The sequence below is a fragment of the Saccopteryx bilineata genome, chromosome 2 (assembly GCF_036850765.1).
Source record: "Saccopteryx bilineata isolate mSacBil1 chromosome 2, mSacBil1_pri_phased_curated, whole genome shotgun sequence".
NCBI lineage: Eukaryota > Metazoa > Chordata > Mammalia > Chiroptera > Emballonuridae > Saccopteryx > Saccopteryx bilineata.
In genome coordinates this window covers 96,907,388-96,929,396 of record NC_089491.1, presented here as the reverse complement: position 1 = coordinate 96,929,396, position 22,009 = coordinate 96,907,388, and the positions used below count along the sequence as shown (strand labels likewise).

The window sequence follows — 22,009 nt, the reverse complement described above, 5'->3', positions numbered from 1 at the left end:
ATGAGAACTTGGCTCGTCTAACTCTTGAAATTTTGGTAAATGTCCCCAGCCAAGATTCTCTTTACCTAATTTGGGCGTAGCTTTTCCCCACAGCAGCTAGTCCCTCAGTTGACACTGTTCCACTAATTCAGCGTGGCGCTCCAAAACCTGTACAGTTCATCAGCGTCGGCCTCAGTTGTTTATTTCCCAGGTAGCATTACTCACCTTCCTTCAGCAAACATTGCCACTCCCTCCCAGTCAAAAAGAAAAAAAAAGAAAAAGAGGAAGGATAAAGATATTACTGTTTCTTTCCAACTGTGTGGGTATATGTGAGAATTTGCAGGCTTGGACAATTCGCCAGCCTAACTACTGCTGAACACTAGGTGGGAGGTCGTAGAGAAGGCGGGCTGGAAGCCATGTTGCCATCTTATATTTCTTTCCATGTCTCTGACGCTCATGCCACCAGATGTTCTTTCCTTGTATGAATGCCGCTGGTGGAGTTTTTTCTGATTGTTTAAATGAATTGTGTTTTTGTTTATATTGCTAAGTAATTTTATTTATAATATTTATAATATTAATAATACTGATGAGGAAGGCTATGATCCAGTTTCTTTACTCAGAAGTTCAATTTCTTCTTTTTCCAATTTACTTCCTAATTTTTCAGCTTCTGAACAGCCCACCTGTCCAGCATTTCAGTATTATCATCTTTCCAGCCCCAATTAGATCTGCCTTCTTGAGCTTGACCGTGACTTCTTCCTGCCCGTTTCCTTTCTTCTCAGTTCCTGCCCCGCCTGCACTGTCCTTCAGTGTTTTCATTGCTTGTTTTGCCGCTCCTACATTCCTTCCCCATGACCGTGGTAATTATTCATAAAACATCTGACAGAAATCACTAATCCTGCATAATTATCAAGCCAATGCCAATTTATCCAGCAGAATCTACATGCACCTGCTTTTTATTGAATATTTTCACCAGGACTAAAAAGTGATTACCAAATTAGCCATATGCCAAAATCAGTGTAGTTTTCTTTTTAATCATAATGCTTAATTTAGTGTTGTTAGATATTAATCAAAATAAGCTGTCTGGGACTGACTGAAATTTTTTAAAGAATGCATTTTTTGCCTGGGGTATAGGCTTGTGACAGTTGCCAGGGATCTAGATAAGATTTCATCTCAGCCCACTGTCAAAACAGCAGGGTTTTTGTTGTCGTTCATTTTTTTTTTCAGGCATACCGTAGAGGTGACTTTGTTGCTAGCTGACTATGTCTATGATCCTAGGTCAACGGCAGTGTTCTAAATCCTGTCCGTGACCCTAGAATCAGCTTGAACGAAAGCCCTGCTTGTCCAATTACCATTTGTAAGTTCCCTTTTAAAAAAAAAAAGCCAATATGCTGAAGGGAAGAGTGAAGATGAATGAAAGGTTTGAAAAGAGATAGTGAGGGAAGGAATAATCATAGGAGACATCTTTTTTATTTTTTTAATGTCATTCTGTTACAGAGAGTGGGGAAAAGCAGCTGTGATGAGACCACTGCAGGGTGTATGCCAGTTTACAAAAAAAAAAAAAAGAAAGAAAGAAAGAAAGAAAGAAAAAAACCAGGAAAACTAGCATTTTATGGTTAAAGATTATGTCTATGAAAGGAGTAAGAAGGGCCAGCTGGGCTGATCCCACTGATAGATGGTACAGTGAGTGCCTGGAGGCAGCCACATGTCATCTTGGATTGGGTGGGTCCCAAGACAGAAGAGCACCTAGCACTGTAGACAAGCATTCACTTAGCCAGGGGGTCCCCAAACTATGGCCCACCATTTATTCGGCCCTGCCACACTTCCGGAAGGGGCACCTCTTTCATTGGTGGTCAGTGAGAGGAGCATGGTTTCTTGGGGACCTAATTTACTTTTCCTGTTTTCACTAAAATCTCTGGAACATTGTGCTCTGCAGTCCTATAAAGAAAGAAAGATCCAACTGTAACTGGAAAACGCAAAAGGACAGAATTAAGGATAACTCTGCTTTTCCTGTTTCTCATACAATTAAGTTCTCTCCCTTGCCTTTGAGTTAATGTAATCCCCCCCCCAATATAACTGAGCATAAATTACTGGACAAATATAGGATAAGTTGATACCGGCTCTACAGAGATAATATACTTGGATTTTTAAGGAGTACTAATACTGCCATTCAGCCGATGACCTGTAAAGTCATCTGTTAATAAGTCAGTTGTGATAAATTAATTTCTAATTCAACACATTTATAATTATTAAAATAAAAAAATAATGACTTTAAAAACCTCAAGCAAAAATAATTCTTTACATTCTAAATATTGCTCCTCTTTTCCCTGGTATTTTTCTCCATGTATTGTATCACTGCAGGTACAAGGGAGGACTTCAGGTATAGGCATAATTCTCTCTGGGGTATCTCCTTCCATTTTGATTGCATGGTACATGCTTTTAATATTAATTGGTATTCTTTGTACCATTTATTTTGGGCGAGGCAAAGTCTTAGAAGGAGAACAGGGGTTGCAGGAAATAAATTTTTCATTCCTGCCCTTCGTAGGAAGACTTTGCCTCTGGAAGAAAAGACCTAGGCACCTGTAAACTAATAAAAAGGATGAGCTGGCTTCACCAGTTCAGTGATGGCTATGCCTTGTGCGATGATAGAAAAAGAGCACCTTGTCACACAAATTGTTTGCAGATTTCCACTCCTTTGATTCCATCTGTTTGTAATCCAAAGGCCTGAGATGCTGCTTCCCTCTCACTCTGTGGGTGGATCACCTAGGAGCCCTGCGCCCCTAGGTGGGTAGGCGTGGCTCTGGGTGGAGGCGGGGCTTCCGTCTGGAGGGACTCTCCTTTGGCTGTGTCCTAGTTGGTCATCAGCGCTTACACACATGCACTTTCTTGAAAGGACCTGTTTTAAAAAAGATTTCCAGTTTACTAAAAGAAAAACTACATGTGTAGATCATGTAGTTCTTGTTTGTTTCATGTTTGTTACATTGTTCTTGTTTGTTTCCTGTTCTGTATTTTTCCAAAATGTATCTTATCAAATCTACAGATGATAACAGAGGTTTAACGCTAATATTTCAAATAAAAATGTACAACACCCAGTTAAATTTTAATTTCAGATAAGCAAGAAGTACTTTTCTTCGTGTAAGTATGACCCAGTTTAACTGGGTATTCCATATTTTATCTGACCTAGTTGAGACCAAATCAGGATTCCAGAATCAAATGCTCTGATAAGATTGGTCACAATATTCAAGGTGCATTAAATATAGGTGTGATTTTGAATATTTGTATGTGATTTTTTTTTAGGTACTCTAGTAGTGTGGTTATGTTTTTAAATAGTCCTTGTCTTTTAGAGATGGCTACTGAAACACTGGTTGATAAAATTGTATGATGTTTGGGGTTCACTTCTAAATCACACACGAGGCAGATAAGTGGATGGGGCGGATTGGCCGTGGTTAATGGGAGTGTGTGAAGGTTAATCGTACTCTTTTGTCTGCTTTTGAATGTGTTTGAAATTTTCCACAATAAAGGAAACAATGAGTGTGTGTAAGTCATGATTTTTAGGTTAAAAAAATCTATTATTGAAACATCCTAAATGTCAAAGAATTGAGAACTTTGCACAGTAGCAGTAGGAGAGGCTACAGATGGAGGCAGGGAACCGTGAACCATTTTTGGCATTGTGGTGTCTTTGTTCTTCCACTAGGGCATTATTAATCGTGTTGCTTTCTGTCTCTCTCTGTCTGTGGAGCAATGCAAAAATGTTGCAAGTGAGTCTCCAGCCTCAGGTTGAGGTTGTTCAGTACCTAGCAGGATGTGGAGGGAAAGCTCATGAGAAGGAGAACCTGGTTAAGTAGAGAGGGGCAGTGCTTTATACTGTGGCCAGCCATATAGTCAAAACACAAAATAAAGTAAACTGTTGGTTTTAGTCAAAATAGCAAACATTATACTTTTCAATTTGTGTGTGGTTTTTCCAAAACAAATCTCTTTGGCTGGGTTGAAGCCCTGGTGGATTAATATTGAGTCTCTGGAGTGTCGTAGCGCAGCAGAGGTCGAGCTTCTCGCAGGCGAGCTGTCAGCAGCTGGGGCTCGGTCTCTGGCACAGCCCCTGCCAGGTATGTCCTGATGGGCATCTTAATGCTTTGCTTTTTTCTTATTCCAGGATTTTCTTCAAATGCTGCTGGAGAACATCCCAGAAGAAAAAAGGTAAGGACCAATCTAGGAATCAAGAGCCCAGTTTTGCTTTTAATGATAAAAATAACCCTGTTATTGTTTGACTTTTTTTTTTTTCTCTGAAGTGAGAAGCAGGGAGGTAGAGAGACAGACTCCTGCATGCATGAGATTGGGATCCACCGAGCATGCCCACAAAGGGGTGATGCTCTGCCCATCTGGGGCTGTTTCTCCGCTGCAGCTGTAGCCATTCTAGCGCCTGAGGTGGAGGCCATGGAGCCATCCCCAGCGCCCGGGCCAACTTTGCTCCAATTGAGCCTTGGCTGCAGGAGGGGAAAAGAGAGAGAGAAAGGAGAGGGGGAAGGGTGGAGAAGCAGATGGTGCTTCTGCCCTGTGCTCTGGCTGGGAATCAAACCCGGGACATCCACACATGGGGCTGACGCTCTACCGCTAAGCCAACCGGCCAGGGCTATTTGGCTTATTAAAGCAAGAAAGTTCAATGTTCCTCTCTTAATAGAGGCAGGGACCCAGCCTAGCCAGCAGAAGCCCTAAGAGGATCAACCAAACTTAGAAATGGGCCTGTGTGGATATTGGGAGTGACTGGACACAGCAGGGAGCCCCAGAGTCAGGAGCCCCCAAAGTGGTATATGTGGCAAACCAGGACACTGTGGCCTCAGCTGCTGTGGAAAAGAATGGAAGAGAAGGAAGTTCTAAATGTTAAGGAGACTATAGTTAACATGACAATATGAGGAAATGCTGTGTAATCGAAGGTGAAAATGTTGCTGGGAGTAAGAGCCTGGGATTTGAAGTCAGGCTTATCAAAGTTCTAGGGCCAGCTCTGCCCCTTCACGTGTACAGCATTCAGAGCAGGTCGCCTCATCCTTCCAAATTCCAGTTTTCTGCTCTCTTTGGCAGCATTTCACAGGGGGCTAAAAGGGATAACACAGATGAAAGGTAGGTGCTCAAATACTGACTGATATTGTTATAGCAATAATCAACTTCTGTGCATCAGGTCCGTATTCAGATCTCCATACAAGAGGTCATTCGATCCTCATTACAGCTTTCCTCCATCTCCTTTTTCTCTGTCTTCATCATCATCATCATCATGGTTATTATAAGCCAACACTTCTTGGGAGGTTACTGCAGCACTTTCTGGTGCATTGTGTTTTTGTCCCTGTTTCTTACCCGTCACTTTGTGGCATGGGCTCGCTCTGGAAAGGGAGGCGGCCCTCTGCTTGGAGATACGCAGTTCTTGTCTGGCCAACCACCTCCGGGACTCCTGGGGGAGGTTTAACACCTACATCAAAGTTTGCTCTCCATTCATTCCAACACTTTCTTTCTAATTTCCTACCCTAACTTAGGCACTAAAGGTGAACATCCTGAAATATAATTTCTAACAGCAACATTGGTATTCAAACATTAAAGGGAGCATCTTGAAAAATTAAACATTTCTTTCAAGAAGAGCCAACATTACTCTCCTTTCTGACCCACAGTTTTAGCCATGCTTTTATGCTCAGAGCAGGTTTCCAGATGTGGAAAAATGAATTCTTTCACACAGACATTAACTTAGATTCACACAAGGCCAGACACCACCCTATCGATGAGCCTGTTGTATAGGCAGCCTAATCCAGGGGTCTGAAGTGTAGAGTTTCAGGGTTTATGCTACCAGGAGATGATGTAAAATTCGGGGGAGCATCCAGGGGCCATGAGGACGGGGAGATTTTTTTTCTTTTATCTTCCACCTTCTACCTCCAATTCTTGCTGCTTCGGTTAGAATTGCTATTGTTAGGCTCTTTTTATTTATTTTTTTTAGTCAGGTGGGAACACAGGCACATAAAGAAAATTAGTACACCATACAGAATTAACATGGTCATATTATTGTTAAATTCCTTAGTTTCTTCCTCTTTCTGTTCATGCCTTTGATGCTGAAGAAAGTCTCATCCAGGGAGACTCATGGGACTGTGGTCATTGGCCAAGATAGTTAGCTTTCTCAGAGGCTGCTTGGAGGAAGTGTGGCTTGTTTTGGAAAGTCTCAATGTTTCACATTTACAATAAGGGTTTTCTTCATGTAAAAATTATATCAGATGTGGTCGTTATTCCTAAGGTCAAAAACAATAGCTTTTACCTGCAAGATATTTTTTTCCCCTTTTCTTTTGTACTTGCCCTGGAATAACTTTTCAGGTCCTCTGAATGGAGTGCTCTCCTTCATAACTAATGCAGGAAAAAAAGAGAATAAAACCAATAGAAATGGTGTATTGCCTCCTGTTACCAAAGTTTATTTCTGAGTAATAACTATACATTCTTTCAGAAGAACTTCATAGGGTGCAATGTAGTAATTTTCAGGGTAACAACAAGTACATTTTTAGTTTGGGAAGTCTTCTCTCTTTTTATCCTCTTCCTGAGAAGGTTATGAGTTCATTTGGATGCCCCTGAACCCTCTTGTTCTGGGAGTCCTGGATTTTATCATTGTGGCTATTTGTTGGGGTAACACCTGTGGGCCCACAAAGAGACTTTTGTCATGATTTAATGGTGGCCACCAGCCACCAACCTTCTTACCCCTTTGAGAGGATACCTCTCCCAGTGAGGATCATGTTTTGGCTAGTGGGTTTAAGCTTCTTTTAAAATTTCTTTTTAAAAGTGAAGTCAGTTTCTTTCCTACAGTGAACCTTATTTCAGCAAGTGTACTGGACTACTTTTTGAAACTCAAACACTTTTTTTCCTGCTGACTAATCTCAGAATCTAATCCAGCTATTGAAACAGACTGTGTACCCTTCTACCTAGGCAGCATATTGTACCAATTTTACCCAGGCCTCCAGAGGCCCCACACCTATCCCTGGAACCTCTAATCTTTGGGCCTGCTGCAAAATGACCCTCGGGCACATCTGTTTGGCATGTGAGACATTCTGAGCAGGGCAAGGTTTTTTCAGAGTAGACCAGCCAGCCAGTGTTCGAGGGTTGGCACCCTCTGTCACACTGCATTTGCATTGTTCTCTTGCTTTGATTCATTTAACATTCTCTGTTGAGCGCCTCCTATGCCAGGCTTTCAGCTGGACACTAGGGGACAGAAAGGAATACATTCCATGCCCAGCCCCAGGGAGCTCCTAGCTTACTGCTGACAATACACGGGAAGCCAATCACTATGACTCAGAGTAGGGAGAGCTCTGGGGAGTGTCTCAGCCTGGGGCACAGGAGAGAGTTCTTATCAGTCCTCACCAACCTGTGGGCCAAGAAGTAGCACTGAAGGTTGTAAGTAGGGGAGGGCCATCCTCAGATTGGAAATGTTGTCTGGGGGGGGGGGGTTGTGTGTGGGAGATATAGGTGGGGGTAGGGAGAACTAGAAGGCAGGAGACCAACTAGAAACCAGTACAACAGTTCACTTAAGAGATCTGGAGCGGAACCAGGGCAGGCGTGGTGGTGGGGCAGTGGGGTTTGGGAGTAACAAGCAATTGGAGAGATTCCAGAGATGAGCCTTGGGTGATGGGTTGTGAACTTTGAATGGCAGAGTCTGACATGAGCCTGCCCTTTCCTCCTTGGCCACCCACTCCATTGCACTGATGTCTTGCTTGAAAATCTGGGCCCTGTTTCATCCGGGGAGTTGGTGTGGTGCAGAGGGATGTTTGAGAGTGGAAGCAGGGAGATGACGAGCTGTGTTTTAGACATTGTCAGTGAGAAGTCTCTGTTTAAATGCTGACGTTTAAGAGACTAAGGGAAGGGAAAGCTGGAAGTGCCTAGGAGGAAATCCAGACAAATCCTGGGACTGCCTTCTGTGGCGAAGAGCACCCTGGCGAGTCCATTGTCCAGTGTACCCTGCCCCCGATACGCCAGCAGTATTGACAGCTACCAGTTCTTCCTTTGCTCGTCAATGACTGTGTTTGTGTGTGCATGTTCATGTGTGGTTTTAGTTCAGTACTTTTCCTCCCCCATGGAGGTAGGGAGTACTTGTTTTATAAATGTTAAGTCAGCAGCCTTCATTATCTATCTACCCAAGCACAAATGGCTTGTTTTGATCAAGAAAATAAATAAGCATGTGTAAAACTTTGAGATGTACATGACTTGTATCCACATGTAAAGAGTACATTCAAAATTTAGAACCAATACAGAAGGTAGTTGCGTTCCAGAACAAGAGCATGTTCTGCTTCAGACCCGAGACTGAAGTCCCCAAAGCCCTCCTCCGTCTAGCTCCCGCACTCCCGGCAGTCTTTCCATCTGTCCTTTTGATCACATGGAAGTTGCTGGGCCCTGTGCTTTCCTTCAGGGATGTGGGTAGAGCATGATCTTTAGACTGTCAAGAGGCTGAAGAAGAGAGTAAGGAATGATTAAGACATTTCTCCTGATCAGTAAGTTGGTAGGCACAAGGAGCAGATGTAGCTGACACCCTGCTCTCCATCCTCATCACTCCGCCTTCAGATATCAGCTGGATGAGCCTATGGCACATGCAGTGCCATTTTCACATGAGCCAAGGTCTGTGCACTTTAACATCACAGAGAGAAGAAGAGTTGCTCATTTTGTGGCTTCTCACCAGCTTATGCCAGAGTGTCTAGCATATTCTCTCCTCTGCTACAGTAAACTACACACGACCACATTGATAGCTCACAAGGACTAGTGATGGTGGCCCTCTGAAATGCAGTTGGCTTCCAGGATGTAGGAGCCCAGCAAAGGGACCTCTGCAGCCAGAGGGTGGACTTCAGTCAGGATGCCGTAGTGCCCCCTCCCAGGCACAGATATGGAGGGCGTGCAGCCGAGGTGGTCTGTGTGCTTTTATATATATGTAGAAAATCAATTTTCATAGTGATCAGATGTACAGAAGAATAATTCCTGTAAGTCCTGGGTTCCAGTGAAGGGGAGATGTTTCTGCTTGTCTGTTGTGATAATTCAAGACACATGCTCTTGGGGGAAACACTCACACTCACCTTTGGCTTGGACTCTGAGTGTCCTGATTTGAAAAGTCAGCTTTCAGCTTTACCACTGCTGTGTATTCATGTCCAAACTCAAAAATTCACCCACACTGTCATCTCAGTAGTTGGGATCCAAAAGCAAAGACTATATGCATATTTAATTTTCCCCCTAAAATATATAGTCCTTTTCTCCCATAAATATTAAGCATTTCCACAGTCTCTCATAATTTACTTGGGAGGTAAGGCCATTTATAGTACCTAAAAAAATTTTTTTAGCAGCTGGAGTTAACACTTTCACCTTCTCAGAGTTTAAGACCTTGTTCCACGTTAGCAGTCTGCAGACGGGCACGGTGCAGCGTGATGTCTGCACCAAAACTGGGAGTCTAGAAACCAGTCTTGTCTTCTGTCCTTTGTCGGGGTTGACGTTAGCCAGTCTCCTCATGCTGCAGTTGCTCCATCTGCTAGAAAGACGCACAACAATTGACACCCACTTCACAAGGATATTACGAGGAATGAAGTCATAATGGTTATAAGATGCTTTGAACCTTTCCAAAGGAGAGTGATCTGAAAACACATGTTCTCTTCCCTCACGGGGGAGTGTCTTTTGCTCCTGGGTGCAGCTGAATGATGAACTCCCCTGCCTTCACATTTGCCCCTCCCAAGGGTTTCCCCATCTTTTCAGAACTCTAACCCAGGGGTAGACAAACAGGGCAACTGCGGCAGGGCCGGGCCACCTTCAGCCAGAGAGATGGGGGCAAGAAGGAGGGGTCTGCGTTGTTTGGAGCAGGCTTATCTGCACTGTACATCCCAGTGCGATGCATCAGCACAGCTACACCTGATCGTAATACTCGTCTTGCACAAATACTGTAAAGTTTAAATGAGATTTTTACCTGTAGTTTAAAAAGCAATAGCTACACCTTTTTTAAAAAAATAATTTTTATTTTTAAATTTCAGTTGATGTACAATATTAGATCAGTTTCAGGTGTGCAACCCAGGGTTTAGACATTTATATAACTTATGACGTGATCACCCCAATAAATCTAGTACCCTTCTGACATCATGTATAGTTATTACAATATTATTGACTATATTTCCTATGTTGTGCTTTTCATCCCCACGACTCTCTTGTAACTACTGATTTGTACTTCTAAATCCCTTCACCTTTTTCACCATCCTCTCAACCCCCTGTCATCTGGCAACCATCAAACTGTTCTCTGTATCTGTGGATCTGTTTCTGTTCTGCTTGTTTGTTATTTTGTGTTTTAGATTCCGCATGTAAGTGAAATCATCTGGCATTTGTCTTTCTCTGACTTATTTCTCTCAGCACAACACCCTCTAGGTCCATCCATGTTGTTGCAGATGGCTAGATCTCATTCTTTTTTATGGCTGAACCGTGTTCCATTGTATATATGCACCACTTCTTCTCTATCCACTCATCTATTGATAGACACTTAGGTTTCTGCCATATCTTGGCTATTGTAAATAATGCTGCAGTAAACATATGGATATACGTCTTTTCAATTTGGGATTTTGGGTTTCTTTGGATAAATACCCAGAAGTGGAATTGCTGGGTCCTTCTTTGTCTCTTGTTACAGCCTTTTTTTAATTCTTAAAAATTAGTCTGTTATAGCCTCTTTTAAATTCTCTTTTGTCGGTGTAAGTATTCCTACTCCAGTTGTTTTTTTGTCCTATTTCAATTTTAATGAAATATATTTTCCATTCCTTTACTTTCAGTCCTTCTATCTGGAGTGAATCTCTTGTAAACAGCATATGTAAGAGTCTTGTTTTCGGCCTGACCAGGTGGTGGCGCAGTGGATAGAGCGTCGGACTGGGATACGGGAGGACCCAGGTTCGATACCCCGAGTTCGCCAGCTTGAGCGCGAGCTCATCTGGCTTGAGCAAAGAGCTCACCAGCTTAGACCCAAGGTCGCTGGCTCCAGCAGTGGGTTACTCGGTCTGCTGAAGGCCCGCGGTCAAAGCACATGTGAGAAAGCAATCAATGAACAACTAAGAAGTCTCAACGTGCAATGAGAAACTGATGATTGATGCTTCTCATCTCTCTCCATTCCTGTCTGTCTGTCCCTGTCTATCTCTGCCTCTGTAAAAAAAAAAAAAAAAGAGTCTTGTTTTGTTATCCACTCAGTAATTATTAATAGATATGTATTTATTGCCATTTTATTATTCATATTCTTCTTAAAGAAGACCCTTTAACATTTTTTGTAATACTGGTTTGGTGGTGATGAACTCCTTTAGTGCTTTCTTGTCTAGGAAGCTCTTACTTAGTTCTAAACAATAGCTTTGCTGGGTAGAGTAGTCTTGGTTGTAGGTCCTTGCTTTTCATTACTTTGAATATTTCATGCTAATCCCTGCTGGCCTGCAAAGTTTCTGTTTAGAAATCAGCTGACAGCCTTTTATGGGAGCTCATTTGTAGGTAACTAACTGCTTTCCTCTTGCTGCTCTTAAGATTCTCTCTTGGTCTTCAACCTTTGCCATCTTTGCCCCTCCAACAGGCCCTGGCCAGTGGCACCCTCCACTTGGATCTCCAGCGTGCCACCTCCATTTAGGCCTCCTCTCATCACCTCTCCTTTGAACACATTCATAGCTTCCTCTTTGGTCCTCCTGTCACCAGCCTCTTCTCCCTCAGTAATTCTTCCTTGACTCCAGTCTGTTCATGCTGTTCTGTAGCCTTGCTTCAGAGCCTCCTTGATGGAGCCAAGCTCAATGGCAGGACTTCAGGGTTCTCATAGGACATCTCATTTTCTTTGTCACCTTACTCTGTGTTCTACCGCACTGACTGTGGCTTTGGGCTCTCCTGCCTCTGCTCTGTTTGCCCTGCCGGTGCTTTCCTTCTATTTCTACTGGTCCTGCCACACCATTTGGGACAGCACAGCTCTCCTCCACGACAGTGCAAGCCTTGCCTTCTTTAAGAACACTTCCCTAATGGACCTCCTTCTGGCTGTCCCACCTGAAGCAGTTGGACCCTCTTCCACACAAATAGGTCCCACATCTCTCCAGTAGCACAAGCAGCATTCTGACTCATGTTGTCATATGTCCCTGTCAGACTGCAGAGCCCTGGGCTTTCCCACCTCAACCTTCCACAGAACCTTTGCCCAGGAGGCATCCACCGAATACCGGCCACACAGAGAAGGCTCTGCCTGTTCTCAGTCCTCTGTGAACACTTAGACTTCACTCAGTAAAAACCTTCCAGCACCCATCTCCCTAACCCTTCCCAGGCCACCCCTAAAGCAGTGTCTTCAAACTAAATTCCCTGGAGGGACTTGACGCACCTGTCCTCTGCGCAGTCCTCCATGGGGATACACACAGCTGTTTGCCATCTTCTATAACATCCCTTGGAGATGGCTGTGAAGTCCCTCCCCCAACATCTCCTCTTCAAGATATCTTATCCCGGTTCCCTTGACCTCCACCGTGGACCCAGTGTGCTTCTTTCTCTGATCATCACCCTGCTCTTTCCTACCTGGTTTCTAAATTCTCCGTCTTCCCCTCAAGTTGAGAAAGGTTTAAGAATGCCATTTCCCCGGAGTGCCACAGCACAGTAAAGCTCGGGTCATAGCCAGCCTCTTGCTGCAGATTTCCTGAGTGTCCCTTGAAAGTCAGGTGACCAGTGCTTTTGGCCCCAGGGCTCTGGACACAGGAATGTCCCTCTCTGACTAAAAAGGAAGCAAATGAATAGGCTACTTAAAGGGGAGCACCATGATGAAAGGACAGGGAAGAACGCAGGCCCGTGCCTCTAAACCAGGGCAGACCCTTAGACCTGCAGAGCCTGAACAGCTGCTCCAGCCCAGGGGCAGGAACTTGACCCGAGCAAATGACTTGTCTTCCTGGATACCAGACAAGTTGGGATGTTCTGCATTCATTCCAAACAAGAGCAGGCCTTCACTGAACATCTTCTCTTCAGTAGAAATTATTAAATGTATCTTACCTTCCAGCCTCACAGTCTTCACTAGAAAACAACTTCAAGTCTCCCTGGACACTTCTTGAAGTGGTCCCTTTGGCCCACTTACCTCCTCCTGGCAGAGCTGTTGTGCCAGGTAAGGGCATTTCCAATGCCTCTCCCTGCGGGCAACCAAATAAAGCAAGTCCCAGAAAGAATCATGGTCTCCATGTGAGGTGGTCTGGGAGCTGCTTCCTCCTGTCCAGTCACCTTCATGTCTCCCCTCCATGTGTGTGCAGACATACACAAGCCAGTGACCTCACACATGCATGCACACACATGAGCATGCACACACACACAGGTACATAGGTACACACATTGTATGCACACATACATAGGCACAGGAGTGCACATGTGCATGCAGTTACAGGAGTGTGCACATACAGAGACGCATGAGTGCACCCATATGTCCACAGTCTCACAGCTTACGCAGTGTACTTGGCCATTCACACTGAGATTAATGCTGTTAAATGGCAGCAAAGGAGTGGGGAAAGGCCCAGGGACAGTGGCACCTGGCTTTCATATGAGGCATGTCCAGTAGCCCCACTGAGTCTGGGAACCTGGACCAGTAGCCTCTAGAAGTTGTCATCTTTCCCCGGATTCACTGTGCTCTCTCCCCTCCCCTGGCCCATCATCCCACTGATGGGCATCATCTTGAAAATGAATCTGGAGCACTTTTCTCGCATTGCCTCTTCTATGTATTTTTTCTATTTAGAAAAAAGCCACAGTAACCTCTTTCAGGTGCTTTTGCCGTGGCCAGGCAAGACAGAATGGACCAGTGACATGCTTCTCACCAGGGAAGAAAAGGAAAAGAAAGTTCCAGTCAGCCCCTCCCCTCCTTTCCTTTGCCACTGTACCCACCTGCAGCACAACCCATGAGGTGGGGCCACTGTGCCTTCAGCACCTTAACAAATGCAGACAGCACCTGTCTTCCCACAACTTTACAGGTGCAAGAGGGAAAGGGGGAGGAGTATACCCAGAAAATGTACGTAATATAAAAAGAGAACAGATACACATCTTAAGAACTAGGGACCTAGCCAGATGGCTCAGTTGGTTAGAGCTTAGAACTGAAGCTCAGATGTTGCTGGTTCAATCCCTGGTCGGGGCATATACTGGGACAGATCAATGTTCCTGACTTTCTCTCCCTCTACCTTCCTCTCTCTCTAAAATCAATAAAATAATTTAAAAAAAGAACTTGGGAATATCTTACTGTGAAAGGTGATTGTTGTCTTAAAAAGAAATGATTTTTACTGCATTAATAGTGAAATGTGTTTTCATTTATTCAAATAAAAAATATCTATAGAGATCCTCTTTTATGCCAAGACCTGTTTCTTTTTTAATTTTTTTAATTATTTTTTATTTAGAAATTTAATGGGGTGATATCGATCAATAAGTGTACATAGGTTTTGGCCTGACCAAACAGTGCACAGTGGATACAGTGTCAGCCTGGGACACTAAGGACCCAGGTTGGAAACCCCGAGGTCACCAGCTTGAGCATGGGCTCATCAGCTTGAGTGTGGGCTCATTGGCTTGGGTGTGAGCTCATTGGCTTGAGTGTGGGGTCACTGGCTTGAGCAAGGGATCATAAACATGACCCCATGGTTGCTGGCTTGAGCCCAAAGATCACTGGCTTGAGCAGGGGTCACTGGCTCAGCTAGAGCCCCCCAGTCAAGGCATGTATGAGAAAGCAATCAATGAACAACTAAAGTGCCACAACTACAAGTTGATGCTTCTCATCTCTCTTCCTGTCTCTGTCTCTCACTAAAAAAAAAGGACATAGGTTTCAAATAAACATCTCTATGGCATTTGAACTGTTCATTGGATTGTGCATCCATCACTCAAAGTCAAATCATTTTCTGTCACTATATATTTGTCCCTCCTTAGTTCCTTCCCCACAGCCCCTCCTCCTGGTAACCACTTCAGCAGTTCAAACTTGATTCAGTGCTAGGTTTAGGAAGTGAGTAAAACATGCATGGACCCTGGTCTCCAAGAGCTCTGATCCAAGGAGGAGACAGTTAAAAGTCAACTAATCAGCTTTGGCCGGTTTGCTCAGTGGTAGAGTGTCAGCCTGGCATGTGGATGTCCTGGGTTCAATTCCTGGTCAGGGCACACAGGAGAAGTGACCATCTGCTTCTCCACCCTTCCCTCTCCCCCTTCTATCTCTCTCTTTCCCTCTCGCAGCCACTAGAGCAAAGTTGGCCCAGGTGCTGAAAATGGCACCACGGCCTCCACCTCAGGTGCTAAAATGGTTCCGGTTGCAACAGGGCAACAGCCCCAGATGGGCAGAGCTGCACCCCCTAGTGGGCTTTCCGGGTGGATTCCAGACATGTGCCTGCGGGAGTCTGTCTCTCTGCCTCCCTGCTTCTCACTTAAGAAAAATACCAAAAAAAAAAAAAAAAAAAAAAAAAGTGAACTAGTCAAATCCATGTGACAAATCATGATGTGTGCTGTGGTACAGATAACAGACAGCCTGGGAGGGGCTCACGGAAGGCCTCTGTGGGCAGAGAAACTGGGCACAGGCAGGAGTCATCTAGAACCAGAGGAGGAGTTGCTTTTAACTTCAGGAGCACACCACTGAAAATCCACTGACTAAGAATTCTAATCAGTGGCGCATGAAACCGAAAGGATTTCAGCTTACTCGGGACTAATCAGAACATTTCAAATAAAGCAGAATGTGGTTCAGCTTGAAAGCAGAGGTTGTGGAGGCCTCACATGTACCTGAGGGCCATACCAGGAGGTGTGCACCTGAGCCCCACTGTGCTCCCATAGTGGTCTATTCCTCTTCTGCTTGTCGTGGCTCATTGTCACAAAAAGTCTGAATTTCATTCGGATGCACGAGGGCTGTAATGCTCAGGTTTCCTTCTGTCCCGCTCTTAGGAAGTGCTCATGCCAGATGCATCTTATGAACATGCCCAGTCCTTCTTGAATCAGCTCCCAGCCAAAACATTCCCCTTAGTTCAGTGAAGGCACCTGTCCTGGCCGGCCTCGTTTTTTAAATTTCATCCCACTGACTGAACAGAAGTTGTGCTGGGTGTGGCCAGCCCCTCCCCCACTTTGGGCTGGGGCGGCAGTACTCCTCCAGAGAGCAGGTGTTTCTCTGAAATATTGAAGCTGTGATGTGTTATCAGTGCTCTGTAACTTTTAACCCTTTTCTTTTTTAAAAAAATTTAAAGGCTTGATTTGTCTGTTGAAAGCATCTTCCAAGACTGGCTTGAGAGTCCCGGACTCCCCCAGGTGAGCTCCAGATCGCTTCTCCGGGGCAGGGTGGAGAGGGGCAGTGGGGAACAGAGGTTTGCCACTCAGTGCGTCAGTCAACTCAGTCATAACAATGCCTTATTTACATATTTATAAATATAAAAGTCATCTTCTTCCTGAGCGGAAGTGGCCCTAAGTCAGGAGAAGGATCGTCCTCCCATCCCTTCTCAGCCTGCCATTGGCCTTGGCCTCAGCTGACCTGTGTCCAGGCAGACATACTGCTCGCTCCTGAGCTCTGTGTAAATGAGCTCTTGCAGAGCATGCTGTCTATTTTGGGGGTTGTCACCCAGGCCACAGTTCAGTGCCACCAGAGGGTTTGTAGCTGGAACTCCAGCACTGCTCTTTGAATATAGCCAGACAGTGAGCTGGCTGCCAGCGGCTCTCCTCTGCCCTCCCCCACCCACGGTCTCTCCGCCATTTCCCTGTGCAGCTGCCTCTCATCCCCCACCCTCGCCAGGTCTGCATCCCTTTCTCAGGCTGCTTTCTCCCCTGGATGGCCATCAAGATTCCTTTCTCACTCTTAGACACTGGGCCATTCCCTACTGTAAGTTTCATTCTCTCCTTCCCTTTCAGCCCCAGGGCAACGCTGAGGGACAGATAGTTCCCAGCCAGCTTGATCTCCCTGGGAATCACCTGGCCTAGAGCCTCCTCTCTCCTCCATCTCCGATCCCCCAGGGACCTGTGCTTCCAGGAGCCTAAAGGGCCGTGGCTGCTCTCACCAGGCCACTGCTGCCCATTGCTAGAGCCTAGGCCCTGGGAAATCCCAGGGTAGCATCCTGGATGGGGCTGGTCAAAGGACCCTGCAGGCCTGGAGCTTTTCCGCCGTGCCACCCCCAGTATGGCTGCATCAGAGTGGCCCCCAGTCTGGAAGTGGCCCCCCGCAGCAGTGAGAAACCACCATGGACCCGGTAGCCCCGCCAGCCTGCTTGATTCTGGTTTCATGGCTGGTTATATGAGCTTCCCCTCGGGAGTGTCTGAATGTCAATGAATGTCTGTGAACCATGAAATTAAGGAACAGAGGGGCTGTTCTCCATTACCTTTCATCCTTCTCCTCATGTCTTTGTCCTATCCTGCCACACGGGGGGAAATGTCCACCACCAGCCATGAGCTCATTCCTAAGAAGGTTTCATTGCCTTGGGGTCACCTGTTCCAAGTTATTTGTTAGGCCCAATCCTTCTGGCAACAAAGAATAATAATAAAATTCTGAGTCCTAAAATGGTAAAACAAAGCAGGGGTGGGTCAGGCAGCACCTGGTCCAGGGAGGCAAGTGCTTTCAAGTCGTTCATATTAAAATAAGCTCCTGGGATTTCTAAGAAGGTACCTTCTAAACCAGGCTGCTCACTGAGTACAAAAATCTCAGAGAAACAGGTTTAGGTCTGTCTGATCCCAAATAGGCAAGCCTTACCCTTGTTGTAGATGGGGCAGGTAGGGGGAGCATCCCTTAAGCTGCTGCCTAGTGTTCCCAGGCTGGGCTGTTGCAAGGTTCACCGACATGCTTAGTGTGGTCTCGAAGCTGGGAAGAGTTGGGAACTCAGAGGGCAGAATCCCGACTTTCCTGGCTCCAGACAAGCGCGTTGTGTTCAGCTGTTAGCCCCCAGGGAGGAGGACAGAAAAGTCCTTAATCAGTGACCAGAAGCAGGCACACCCCACTGGGGCTGCAGCATGGGGCTGACCCTCTTGCTCTCAGGACCTCCTCATTTCCATGGAGAGGCCCAGGCTTTGCCACCAGCAGGAGGCTTTTGCTTTTTATTGAAAGGGAGAAGGGTCTGTGGAGGGGAGAGATTTGCCTCTGAGTGGTAGGTTTCTTCCAAAGATCTAGCTGCATTAGTGACTGCTTATTGTGTAGACAAGAATCTCTGCTATAAACCGACAAAAACCTCTCAAAACACAGCCAGGTGCAGTGAGGCCAGCCCAGCTATAAATTGTCTTTAAGACCCATCTGGTATTTCCTTGGGTGTTTAACTCCTCAGTAAAAACAACAGAGTCAGACAGGAAGGGCTCTGATTTAGTGCACATCTTTCCATTGGTGAGTGATCAGACAGTCTCTTTTCATCTCCTTACCCGTGTTCTGCCATTATTTATATGGTTGATGATGATTTACCTGCTTGCGCTCCGTAAGAGTTCCTTCTCGTTTCCACTTCAGTGAAAGGCTTGGCAAAGGCCGGGACCCTCTGGTTGCAGGAACTGGGCGGTGAATGGGACACCTTGTTCTCTGTCTCCATTGTTGTAATATAAAGTTACTAGTGTGCTTGGCCTGGAATGACAACCAGAGCAATGCAGTCGCTCTGGTGCTCTTTGTTCTCATTAAGAATTTCTGTCCACCAGCAACTGAAGGCACTCATGACAAAGGAGTCACGTTCTACTGGTGAAGTTTTCACTCCGCAGATTACAGAGGCTTTTTGTCTTTTCTCAGGAAGGCTTGCCTTGTGGTTGGCCTCGATTTTCCTTTTTGGCCACATTGAATGGAAATCATTTTTTAAAATGTGGAAATAGCCTCACCAGCAATAAAAGTAATAGTGAGCCTAAAGAAGTAAAAGAAATTGGATCCAAACCTCCTAAAAGAACACTCAACCCTATATGTAACCTTTGGCTTTGCAAGCAGACTTAAAATTGATTCTACCATCGGTATTATAGAATATTTCCTTTTAGGCCTTTTTTTTCTGATTATAGAAGTATTATATATATATTTTTGGAATATAAAAATGCTTGTAATAGAATAAAAATGACCCAGAGATAATTTAAAAAATAAATCCTTTCAGTGATTTTACTGTATGAATATATAGTTTACTCTTTTCTTTGTTTCCCTTTTAAAAAATAAAAATAATATATACTCTGTAGCAAGTTCAAGCAATAGCAAACTATAAAACATCAAAGCCCTTGCCTTCTTCAGTCTCACCCACCAGAGATAATCCAGGCCTCATCACAGTTTGGTATCCTTCCTTCTACACATTTTCTGTGCTGTAGAGCATGTAGGTACATATCTTTTTGAAACAAAATTAGAATTATATTACCCATACTTAAAGTTTTCGTTTAAAAATACACCTTAAGCAAGTGGTGTTGGGAAAACTGAACACGTATCTGTTCAGTTTTGTACCACTTTCTTACACCATATACAAAAATAAACTCATTTAAGGGAGTTGAAATGTAATCAGATTTAAATGTAAGACCTGAAAATATAAATCTCCTAGAAGAATAGATAGGCACTAAATGCTTTAACGTTACTCTTAGCAATAACATTTTGAGTATGTATGTTCATGCAAGGGCAACAAAAGAAAAAAATGAACAAATGGGACCACATCAAACTAAAGAGTTTTTGCACAGCAGAGGACACCATCAACAAAACAAAAAGACAATGTACTGAATGGAAGAAGATATTTGCCAGTGATATATTTAATAAAGGATTAATATTCAAAATATATAATGAACTCATACAACTTAACACTAAAAAATAATAATAATCCAATTAAAAGTAGGCAGAGGACCTGAATAGACATTTCTCCAAAGAGGACTTACAGAAGGCCAACAGACTTATGAAAAGATACTTAACAAAACTAATCATGAGGGAAATGCAAAGTAAAATCACCATGAGATATTACCTCACACCCCTCAAAAAGGCTATCATCAATAAATCAACAAATAACAAGTACTGACGAAGATATGGAGAAAAGGAAACCCTCGTGCACTGTTGGTTAGGACTGTAAATTGGTGCAGCCACTTTGGAAAGCAGTATGGAGTTTCCTCAAAAAATTAAAAATGATAGCCCTGGCTGGTTGGCTCAGCGGTAGAGCGTCGGCCTGGCGTGTGGGGGACGCAGGTTCGATTCCCGGCCAGGGCACATAGGAGAAGCGCCCATTTGCTTCTCCACCCCCATCTCCTTCCTCTCTGTCTCTCTCTTCCCCTCCCGCAGCCGAGGCTCCATTGGAGCAAAGATGGCCTGGGCGCTGGGGATGGCTCCTTGGCCTCTGCCCCAGGCGCTAGAGTGGCTCTGGTCGCTGCAGAGCGACGCCACGGAGGGGCAGAGCATCGCCCCCTGGTGGGCAGAGCGTCGCCCCTGGTGGGCGTGCCGGGTGGATCCCGGTCAGGCGCATGCGGGAGTCTGTCTGACTGTCTCTCCCCGTTTCCAGCTTCAGAAAAATAAAAAAAAAAAAAAAATTAAAAATGAAGCTGCAATATGATACAGCAATTCCATTTTTGGATATTATCCAGAGAGAACATAAACACTAATTTTAAGAGATATAGGTACCTCTATGTTCATTGCAGCATTATTTACAATAGCCAAGATATGGAAGCATTCCAAATGTTCATACACTTGGATAAAGACAAGTGGATAAAGAAGAAGTGGTGCATATGTACAATGGAATATGACTTACCCATAAAATAAAATGAAATCTTAACCATTTGATACAACATGAATGGGCATAGAGGGTATCATGCTGTGAAATAATACAGAATGACAAATACCATATGATTTCACTTAGATGTCGAGTCCAAAAAAACAAAACAAATGAATAAACAAACAAAACAGAAACAGACTCATGGATACAGAGAACACCTATGGTTGCCAGAGGGGCAGGGATAGGTGAATGGGAATTATTTTAAAAGGACCACAGTTTACTTTTTCCTTACCAGCTGTGTGACCTCCTAGAAATTAAGAAAAGAAAGAAAAGAAAAACAAAAACTATTAGACCTTTAAAATATCACAGAAAAAAATAAGTTTCCCATACTTGTGTTGTAATTATTTTACCCCCCAAAAAATAGATTTTATCCCATTGTGCTCTCGGTGTCAGATTGTTGTATCTGTCTGGTTGCCCAGAATGCTAACTAGCTGAAGAATAAACAGTATCTTTAGTACCTTACCAATTTTAGAAGTGAGAAAGTATAAATCATTTTACTTAGTCTGTATTTAAAGAAAGAGGAATCGTACATTTAATCTATAGTAAACAGTCACCCAAGAAAGCATACATTAAAAGAACATTAGGAAGCGAATATTTGGTGTGCTGCCTGAGGACTTTGCTGAGTGATTTCCATTATGGGTAGTGGGTGTTGGGTAACCGAGTCCCTGTGCTTCACTAACCCCGGTCGGTGCTCCGAAGGGCTAGACATAAAACTGGAGCCATGTGGGAACTTCCCTAAGATTTTAGAGTTAGAGCTTTTCTTCAAAAAATAAATGAAAGCAAAATACAAGGTTAATATATAGACTAGATAAATAAGTAGATACCTTAATTTAGTTTCTCATATCCCTTGATATTATAATTCAAGAGTAATAAATTTTAACATGTGCAAAGCTCTCTAATGAATAGTACCATAATTCAGTTTACTCAGACCTGCCTTCCCACGTTGGAATAGTAAACATTATTTCTAAGAAAGTTGCCCATTCTGCTGACCTGACAGTTCTTTAAATAGATTTTTCTTTTTATCTTTGCCTAAAGGGCTCCACCCCTCCAGCCCATATGTACATATATTTTAATCTTGTAAAGCTTTTCTATGTGAATACATTGGAAATAACTTTTCCCGTCCGGCCTTTCTCTGTGCTTGGTTACTTTCATTGCTGCAGAGCTCTCTGTCTCCTTCCTTCCTTTGATTTCCTGCCTACATTGCCAAGTCCTGCTAATCTTATGTACATATTTATTAATTTCCTAATTTTCTTTCCTAGTGTCTCCCCCATGTTTTCATAGTTTGCTTTGACTAGTGCAGTAGCCAATTGGTCTTTTCACCATCAGGCTGTCCCCCTCCCATCATTGTCCACATCAATGTAAGTGAATCTTCCCAGAAC

At 44.2% G+C, this 22,009-nt stretch overlaps 1 protein-coding gene across 10 annotated transcripts in view; it reads left to right on the top strand.

Moving 5' to 3' along the window:
- The window catches only part of AOPEP (aminopeptidase O (putative)), a 404,538-nt gene that overhangs the window by 281,544 nt on the left and 100,985 nt on the right, over positions 1–22,009 (top strand). For 9 of the 10 annotated variants that reach the window (XR_010729101.1, XR_010729102.1, XR_010729104.1 and 6 more), the window contains 2 exons: positions 4,127–4,170; positions 16,155–16,215. Coding sequence is in view for 5 of the 10 variants with exons in the window: in XM_066257430.1 (XP_066113527.1) it covers positions 4,127–4,170; positions 16,155–16,215 (105 nt within the window). In the remaining 5 variants the exon portion in view is untranslated. The remainder of the gene's footprint in view (positions 1–4,126; positions 4,171–16,154; positions 16,216–22,009) is intronic. The other variant, XR_010729105.1, reaches the window with a different exon arrangement.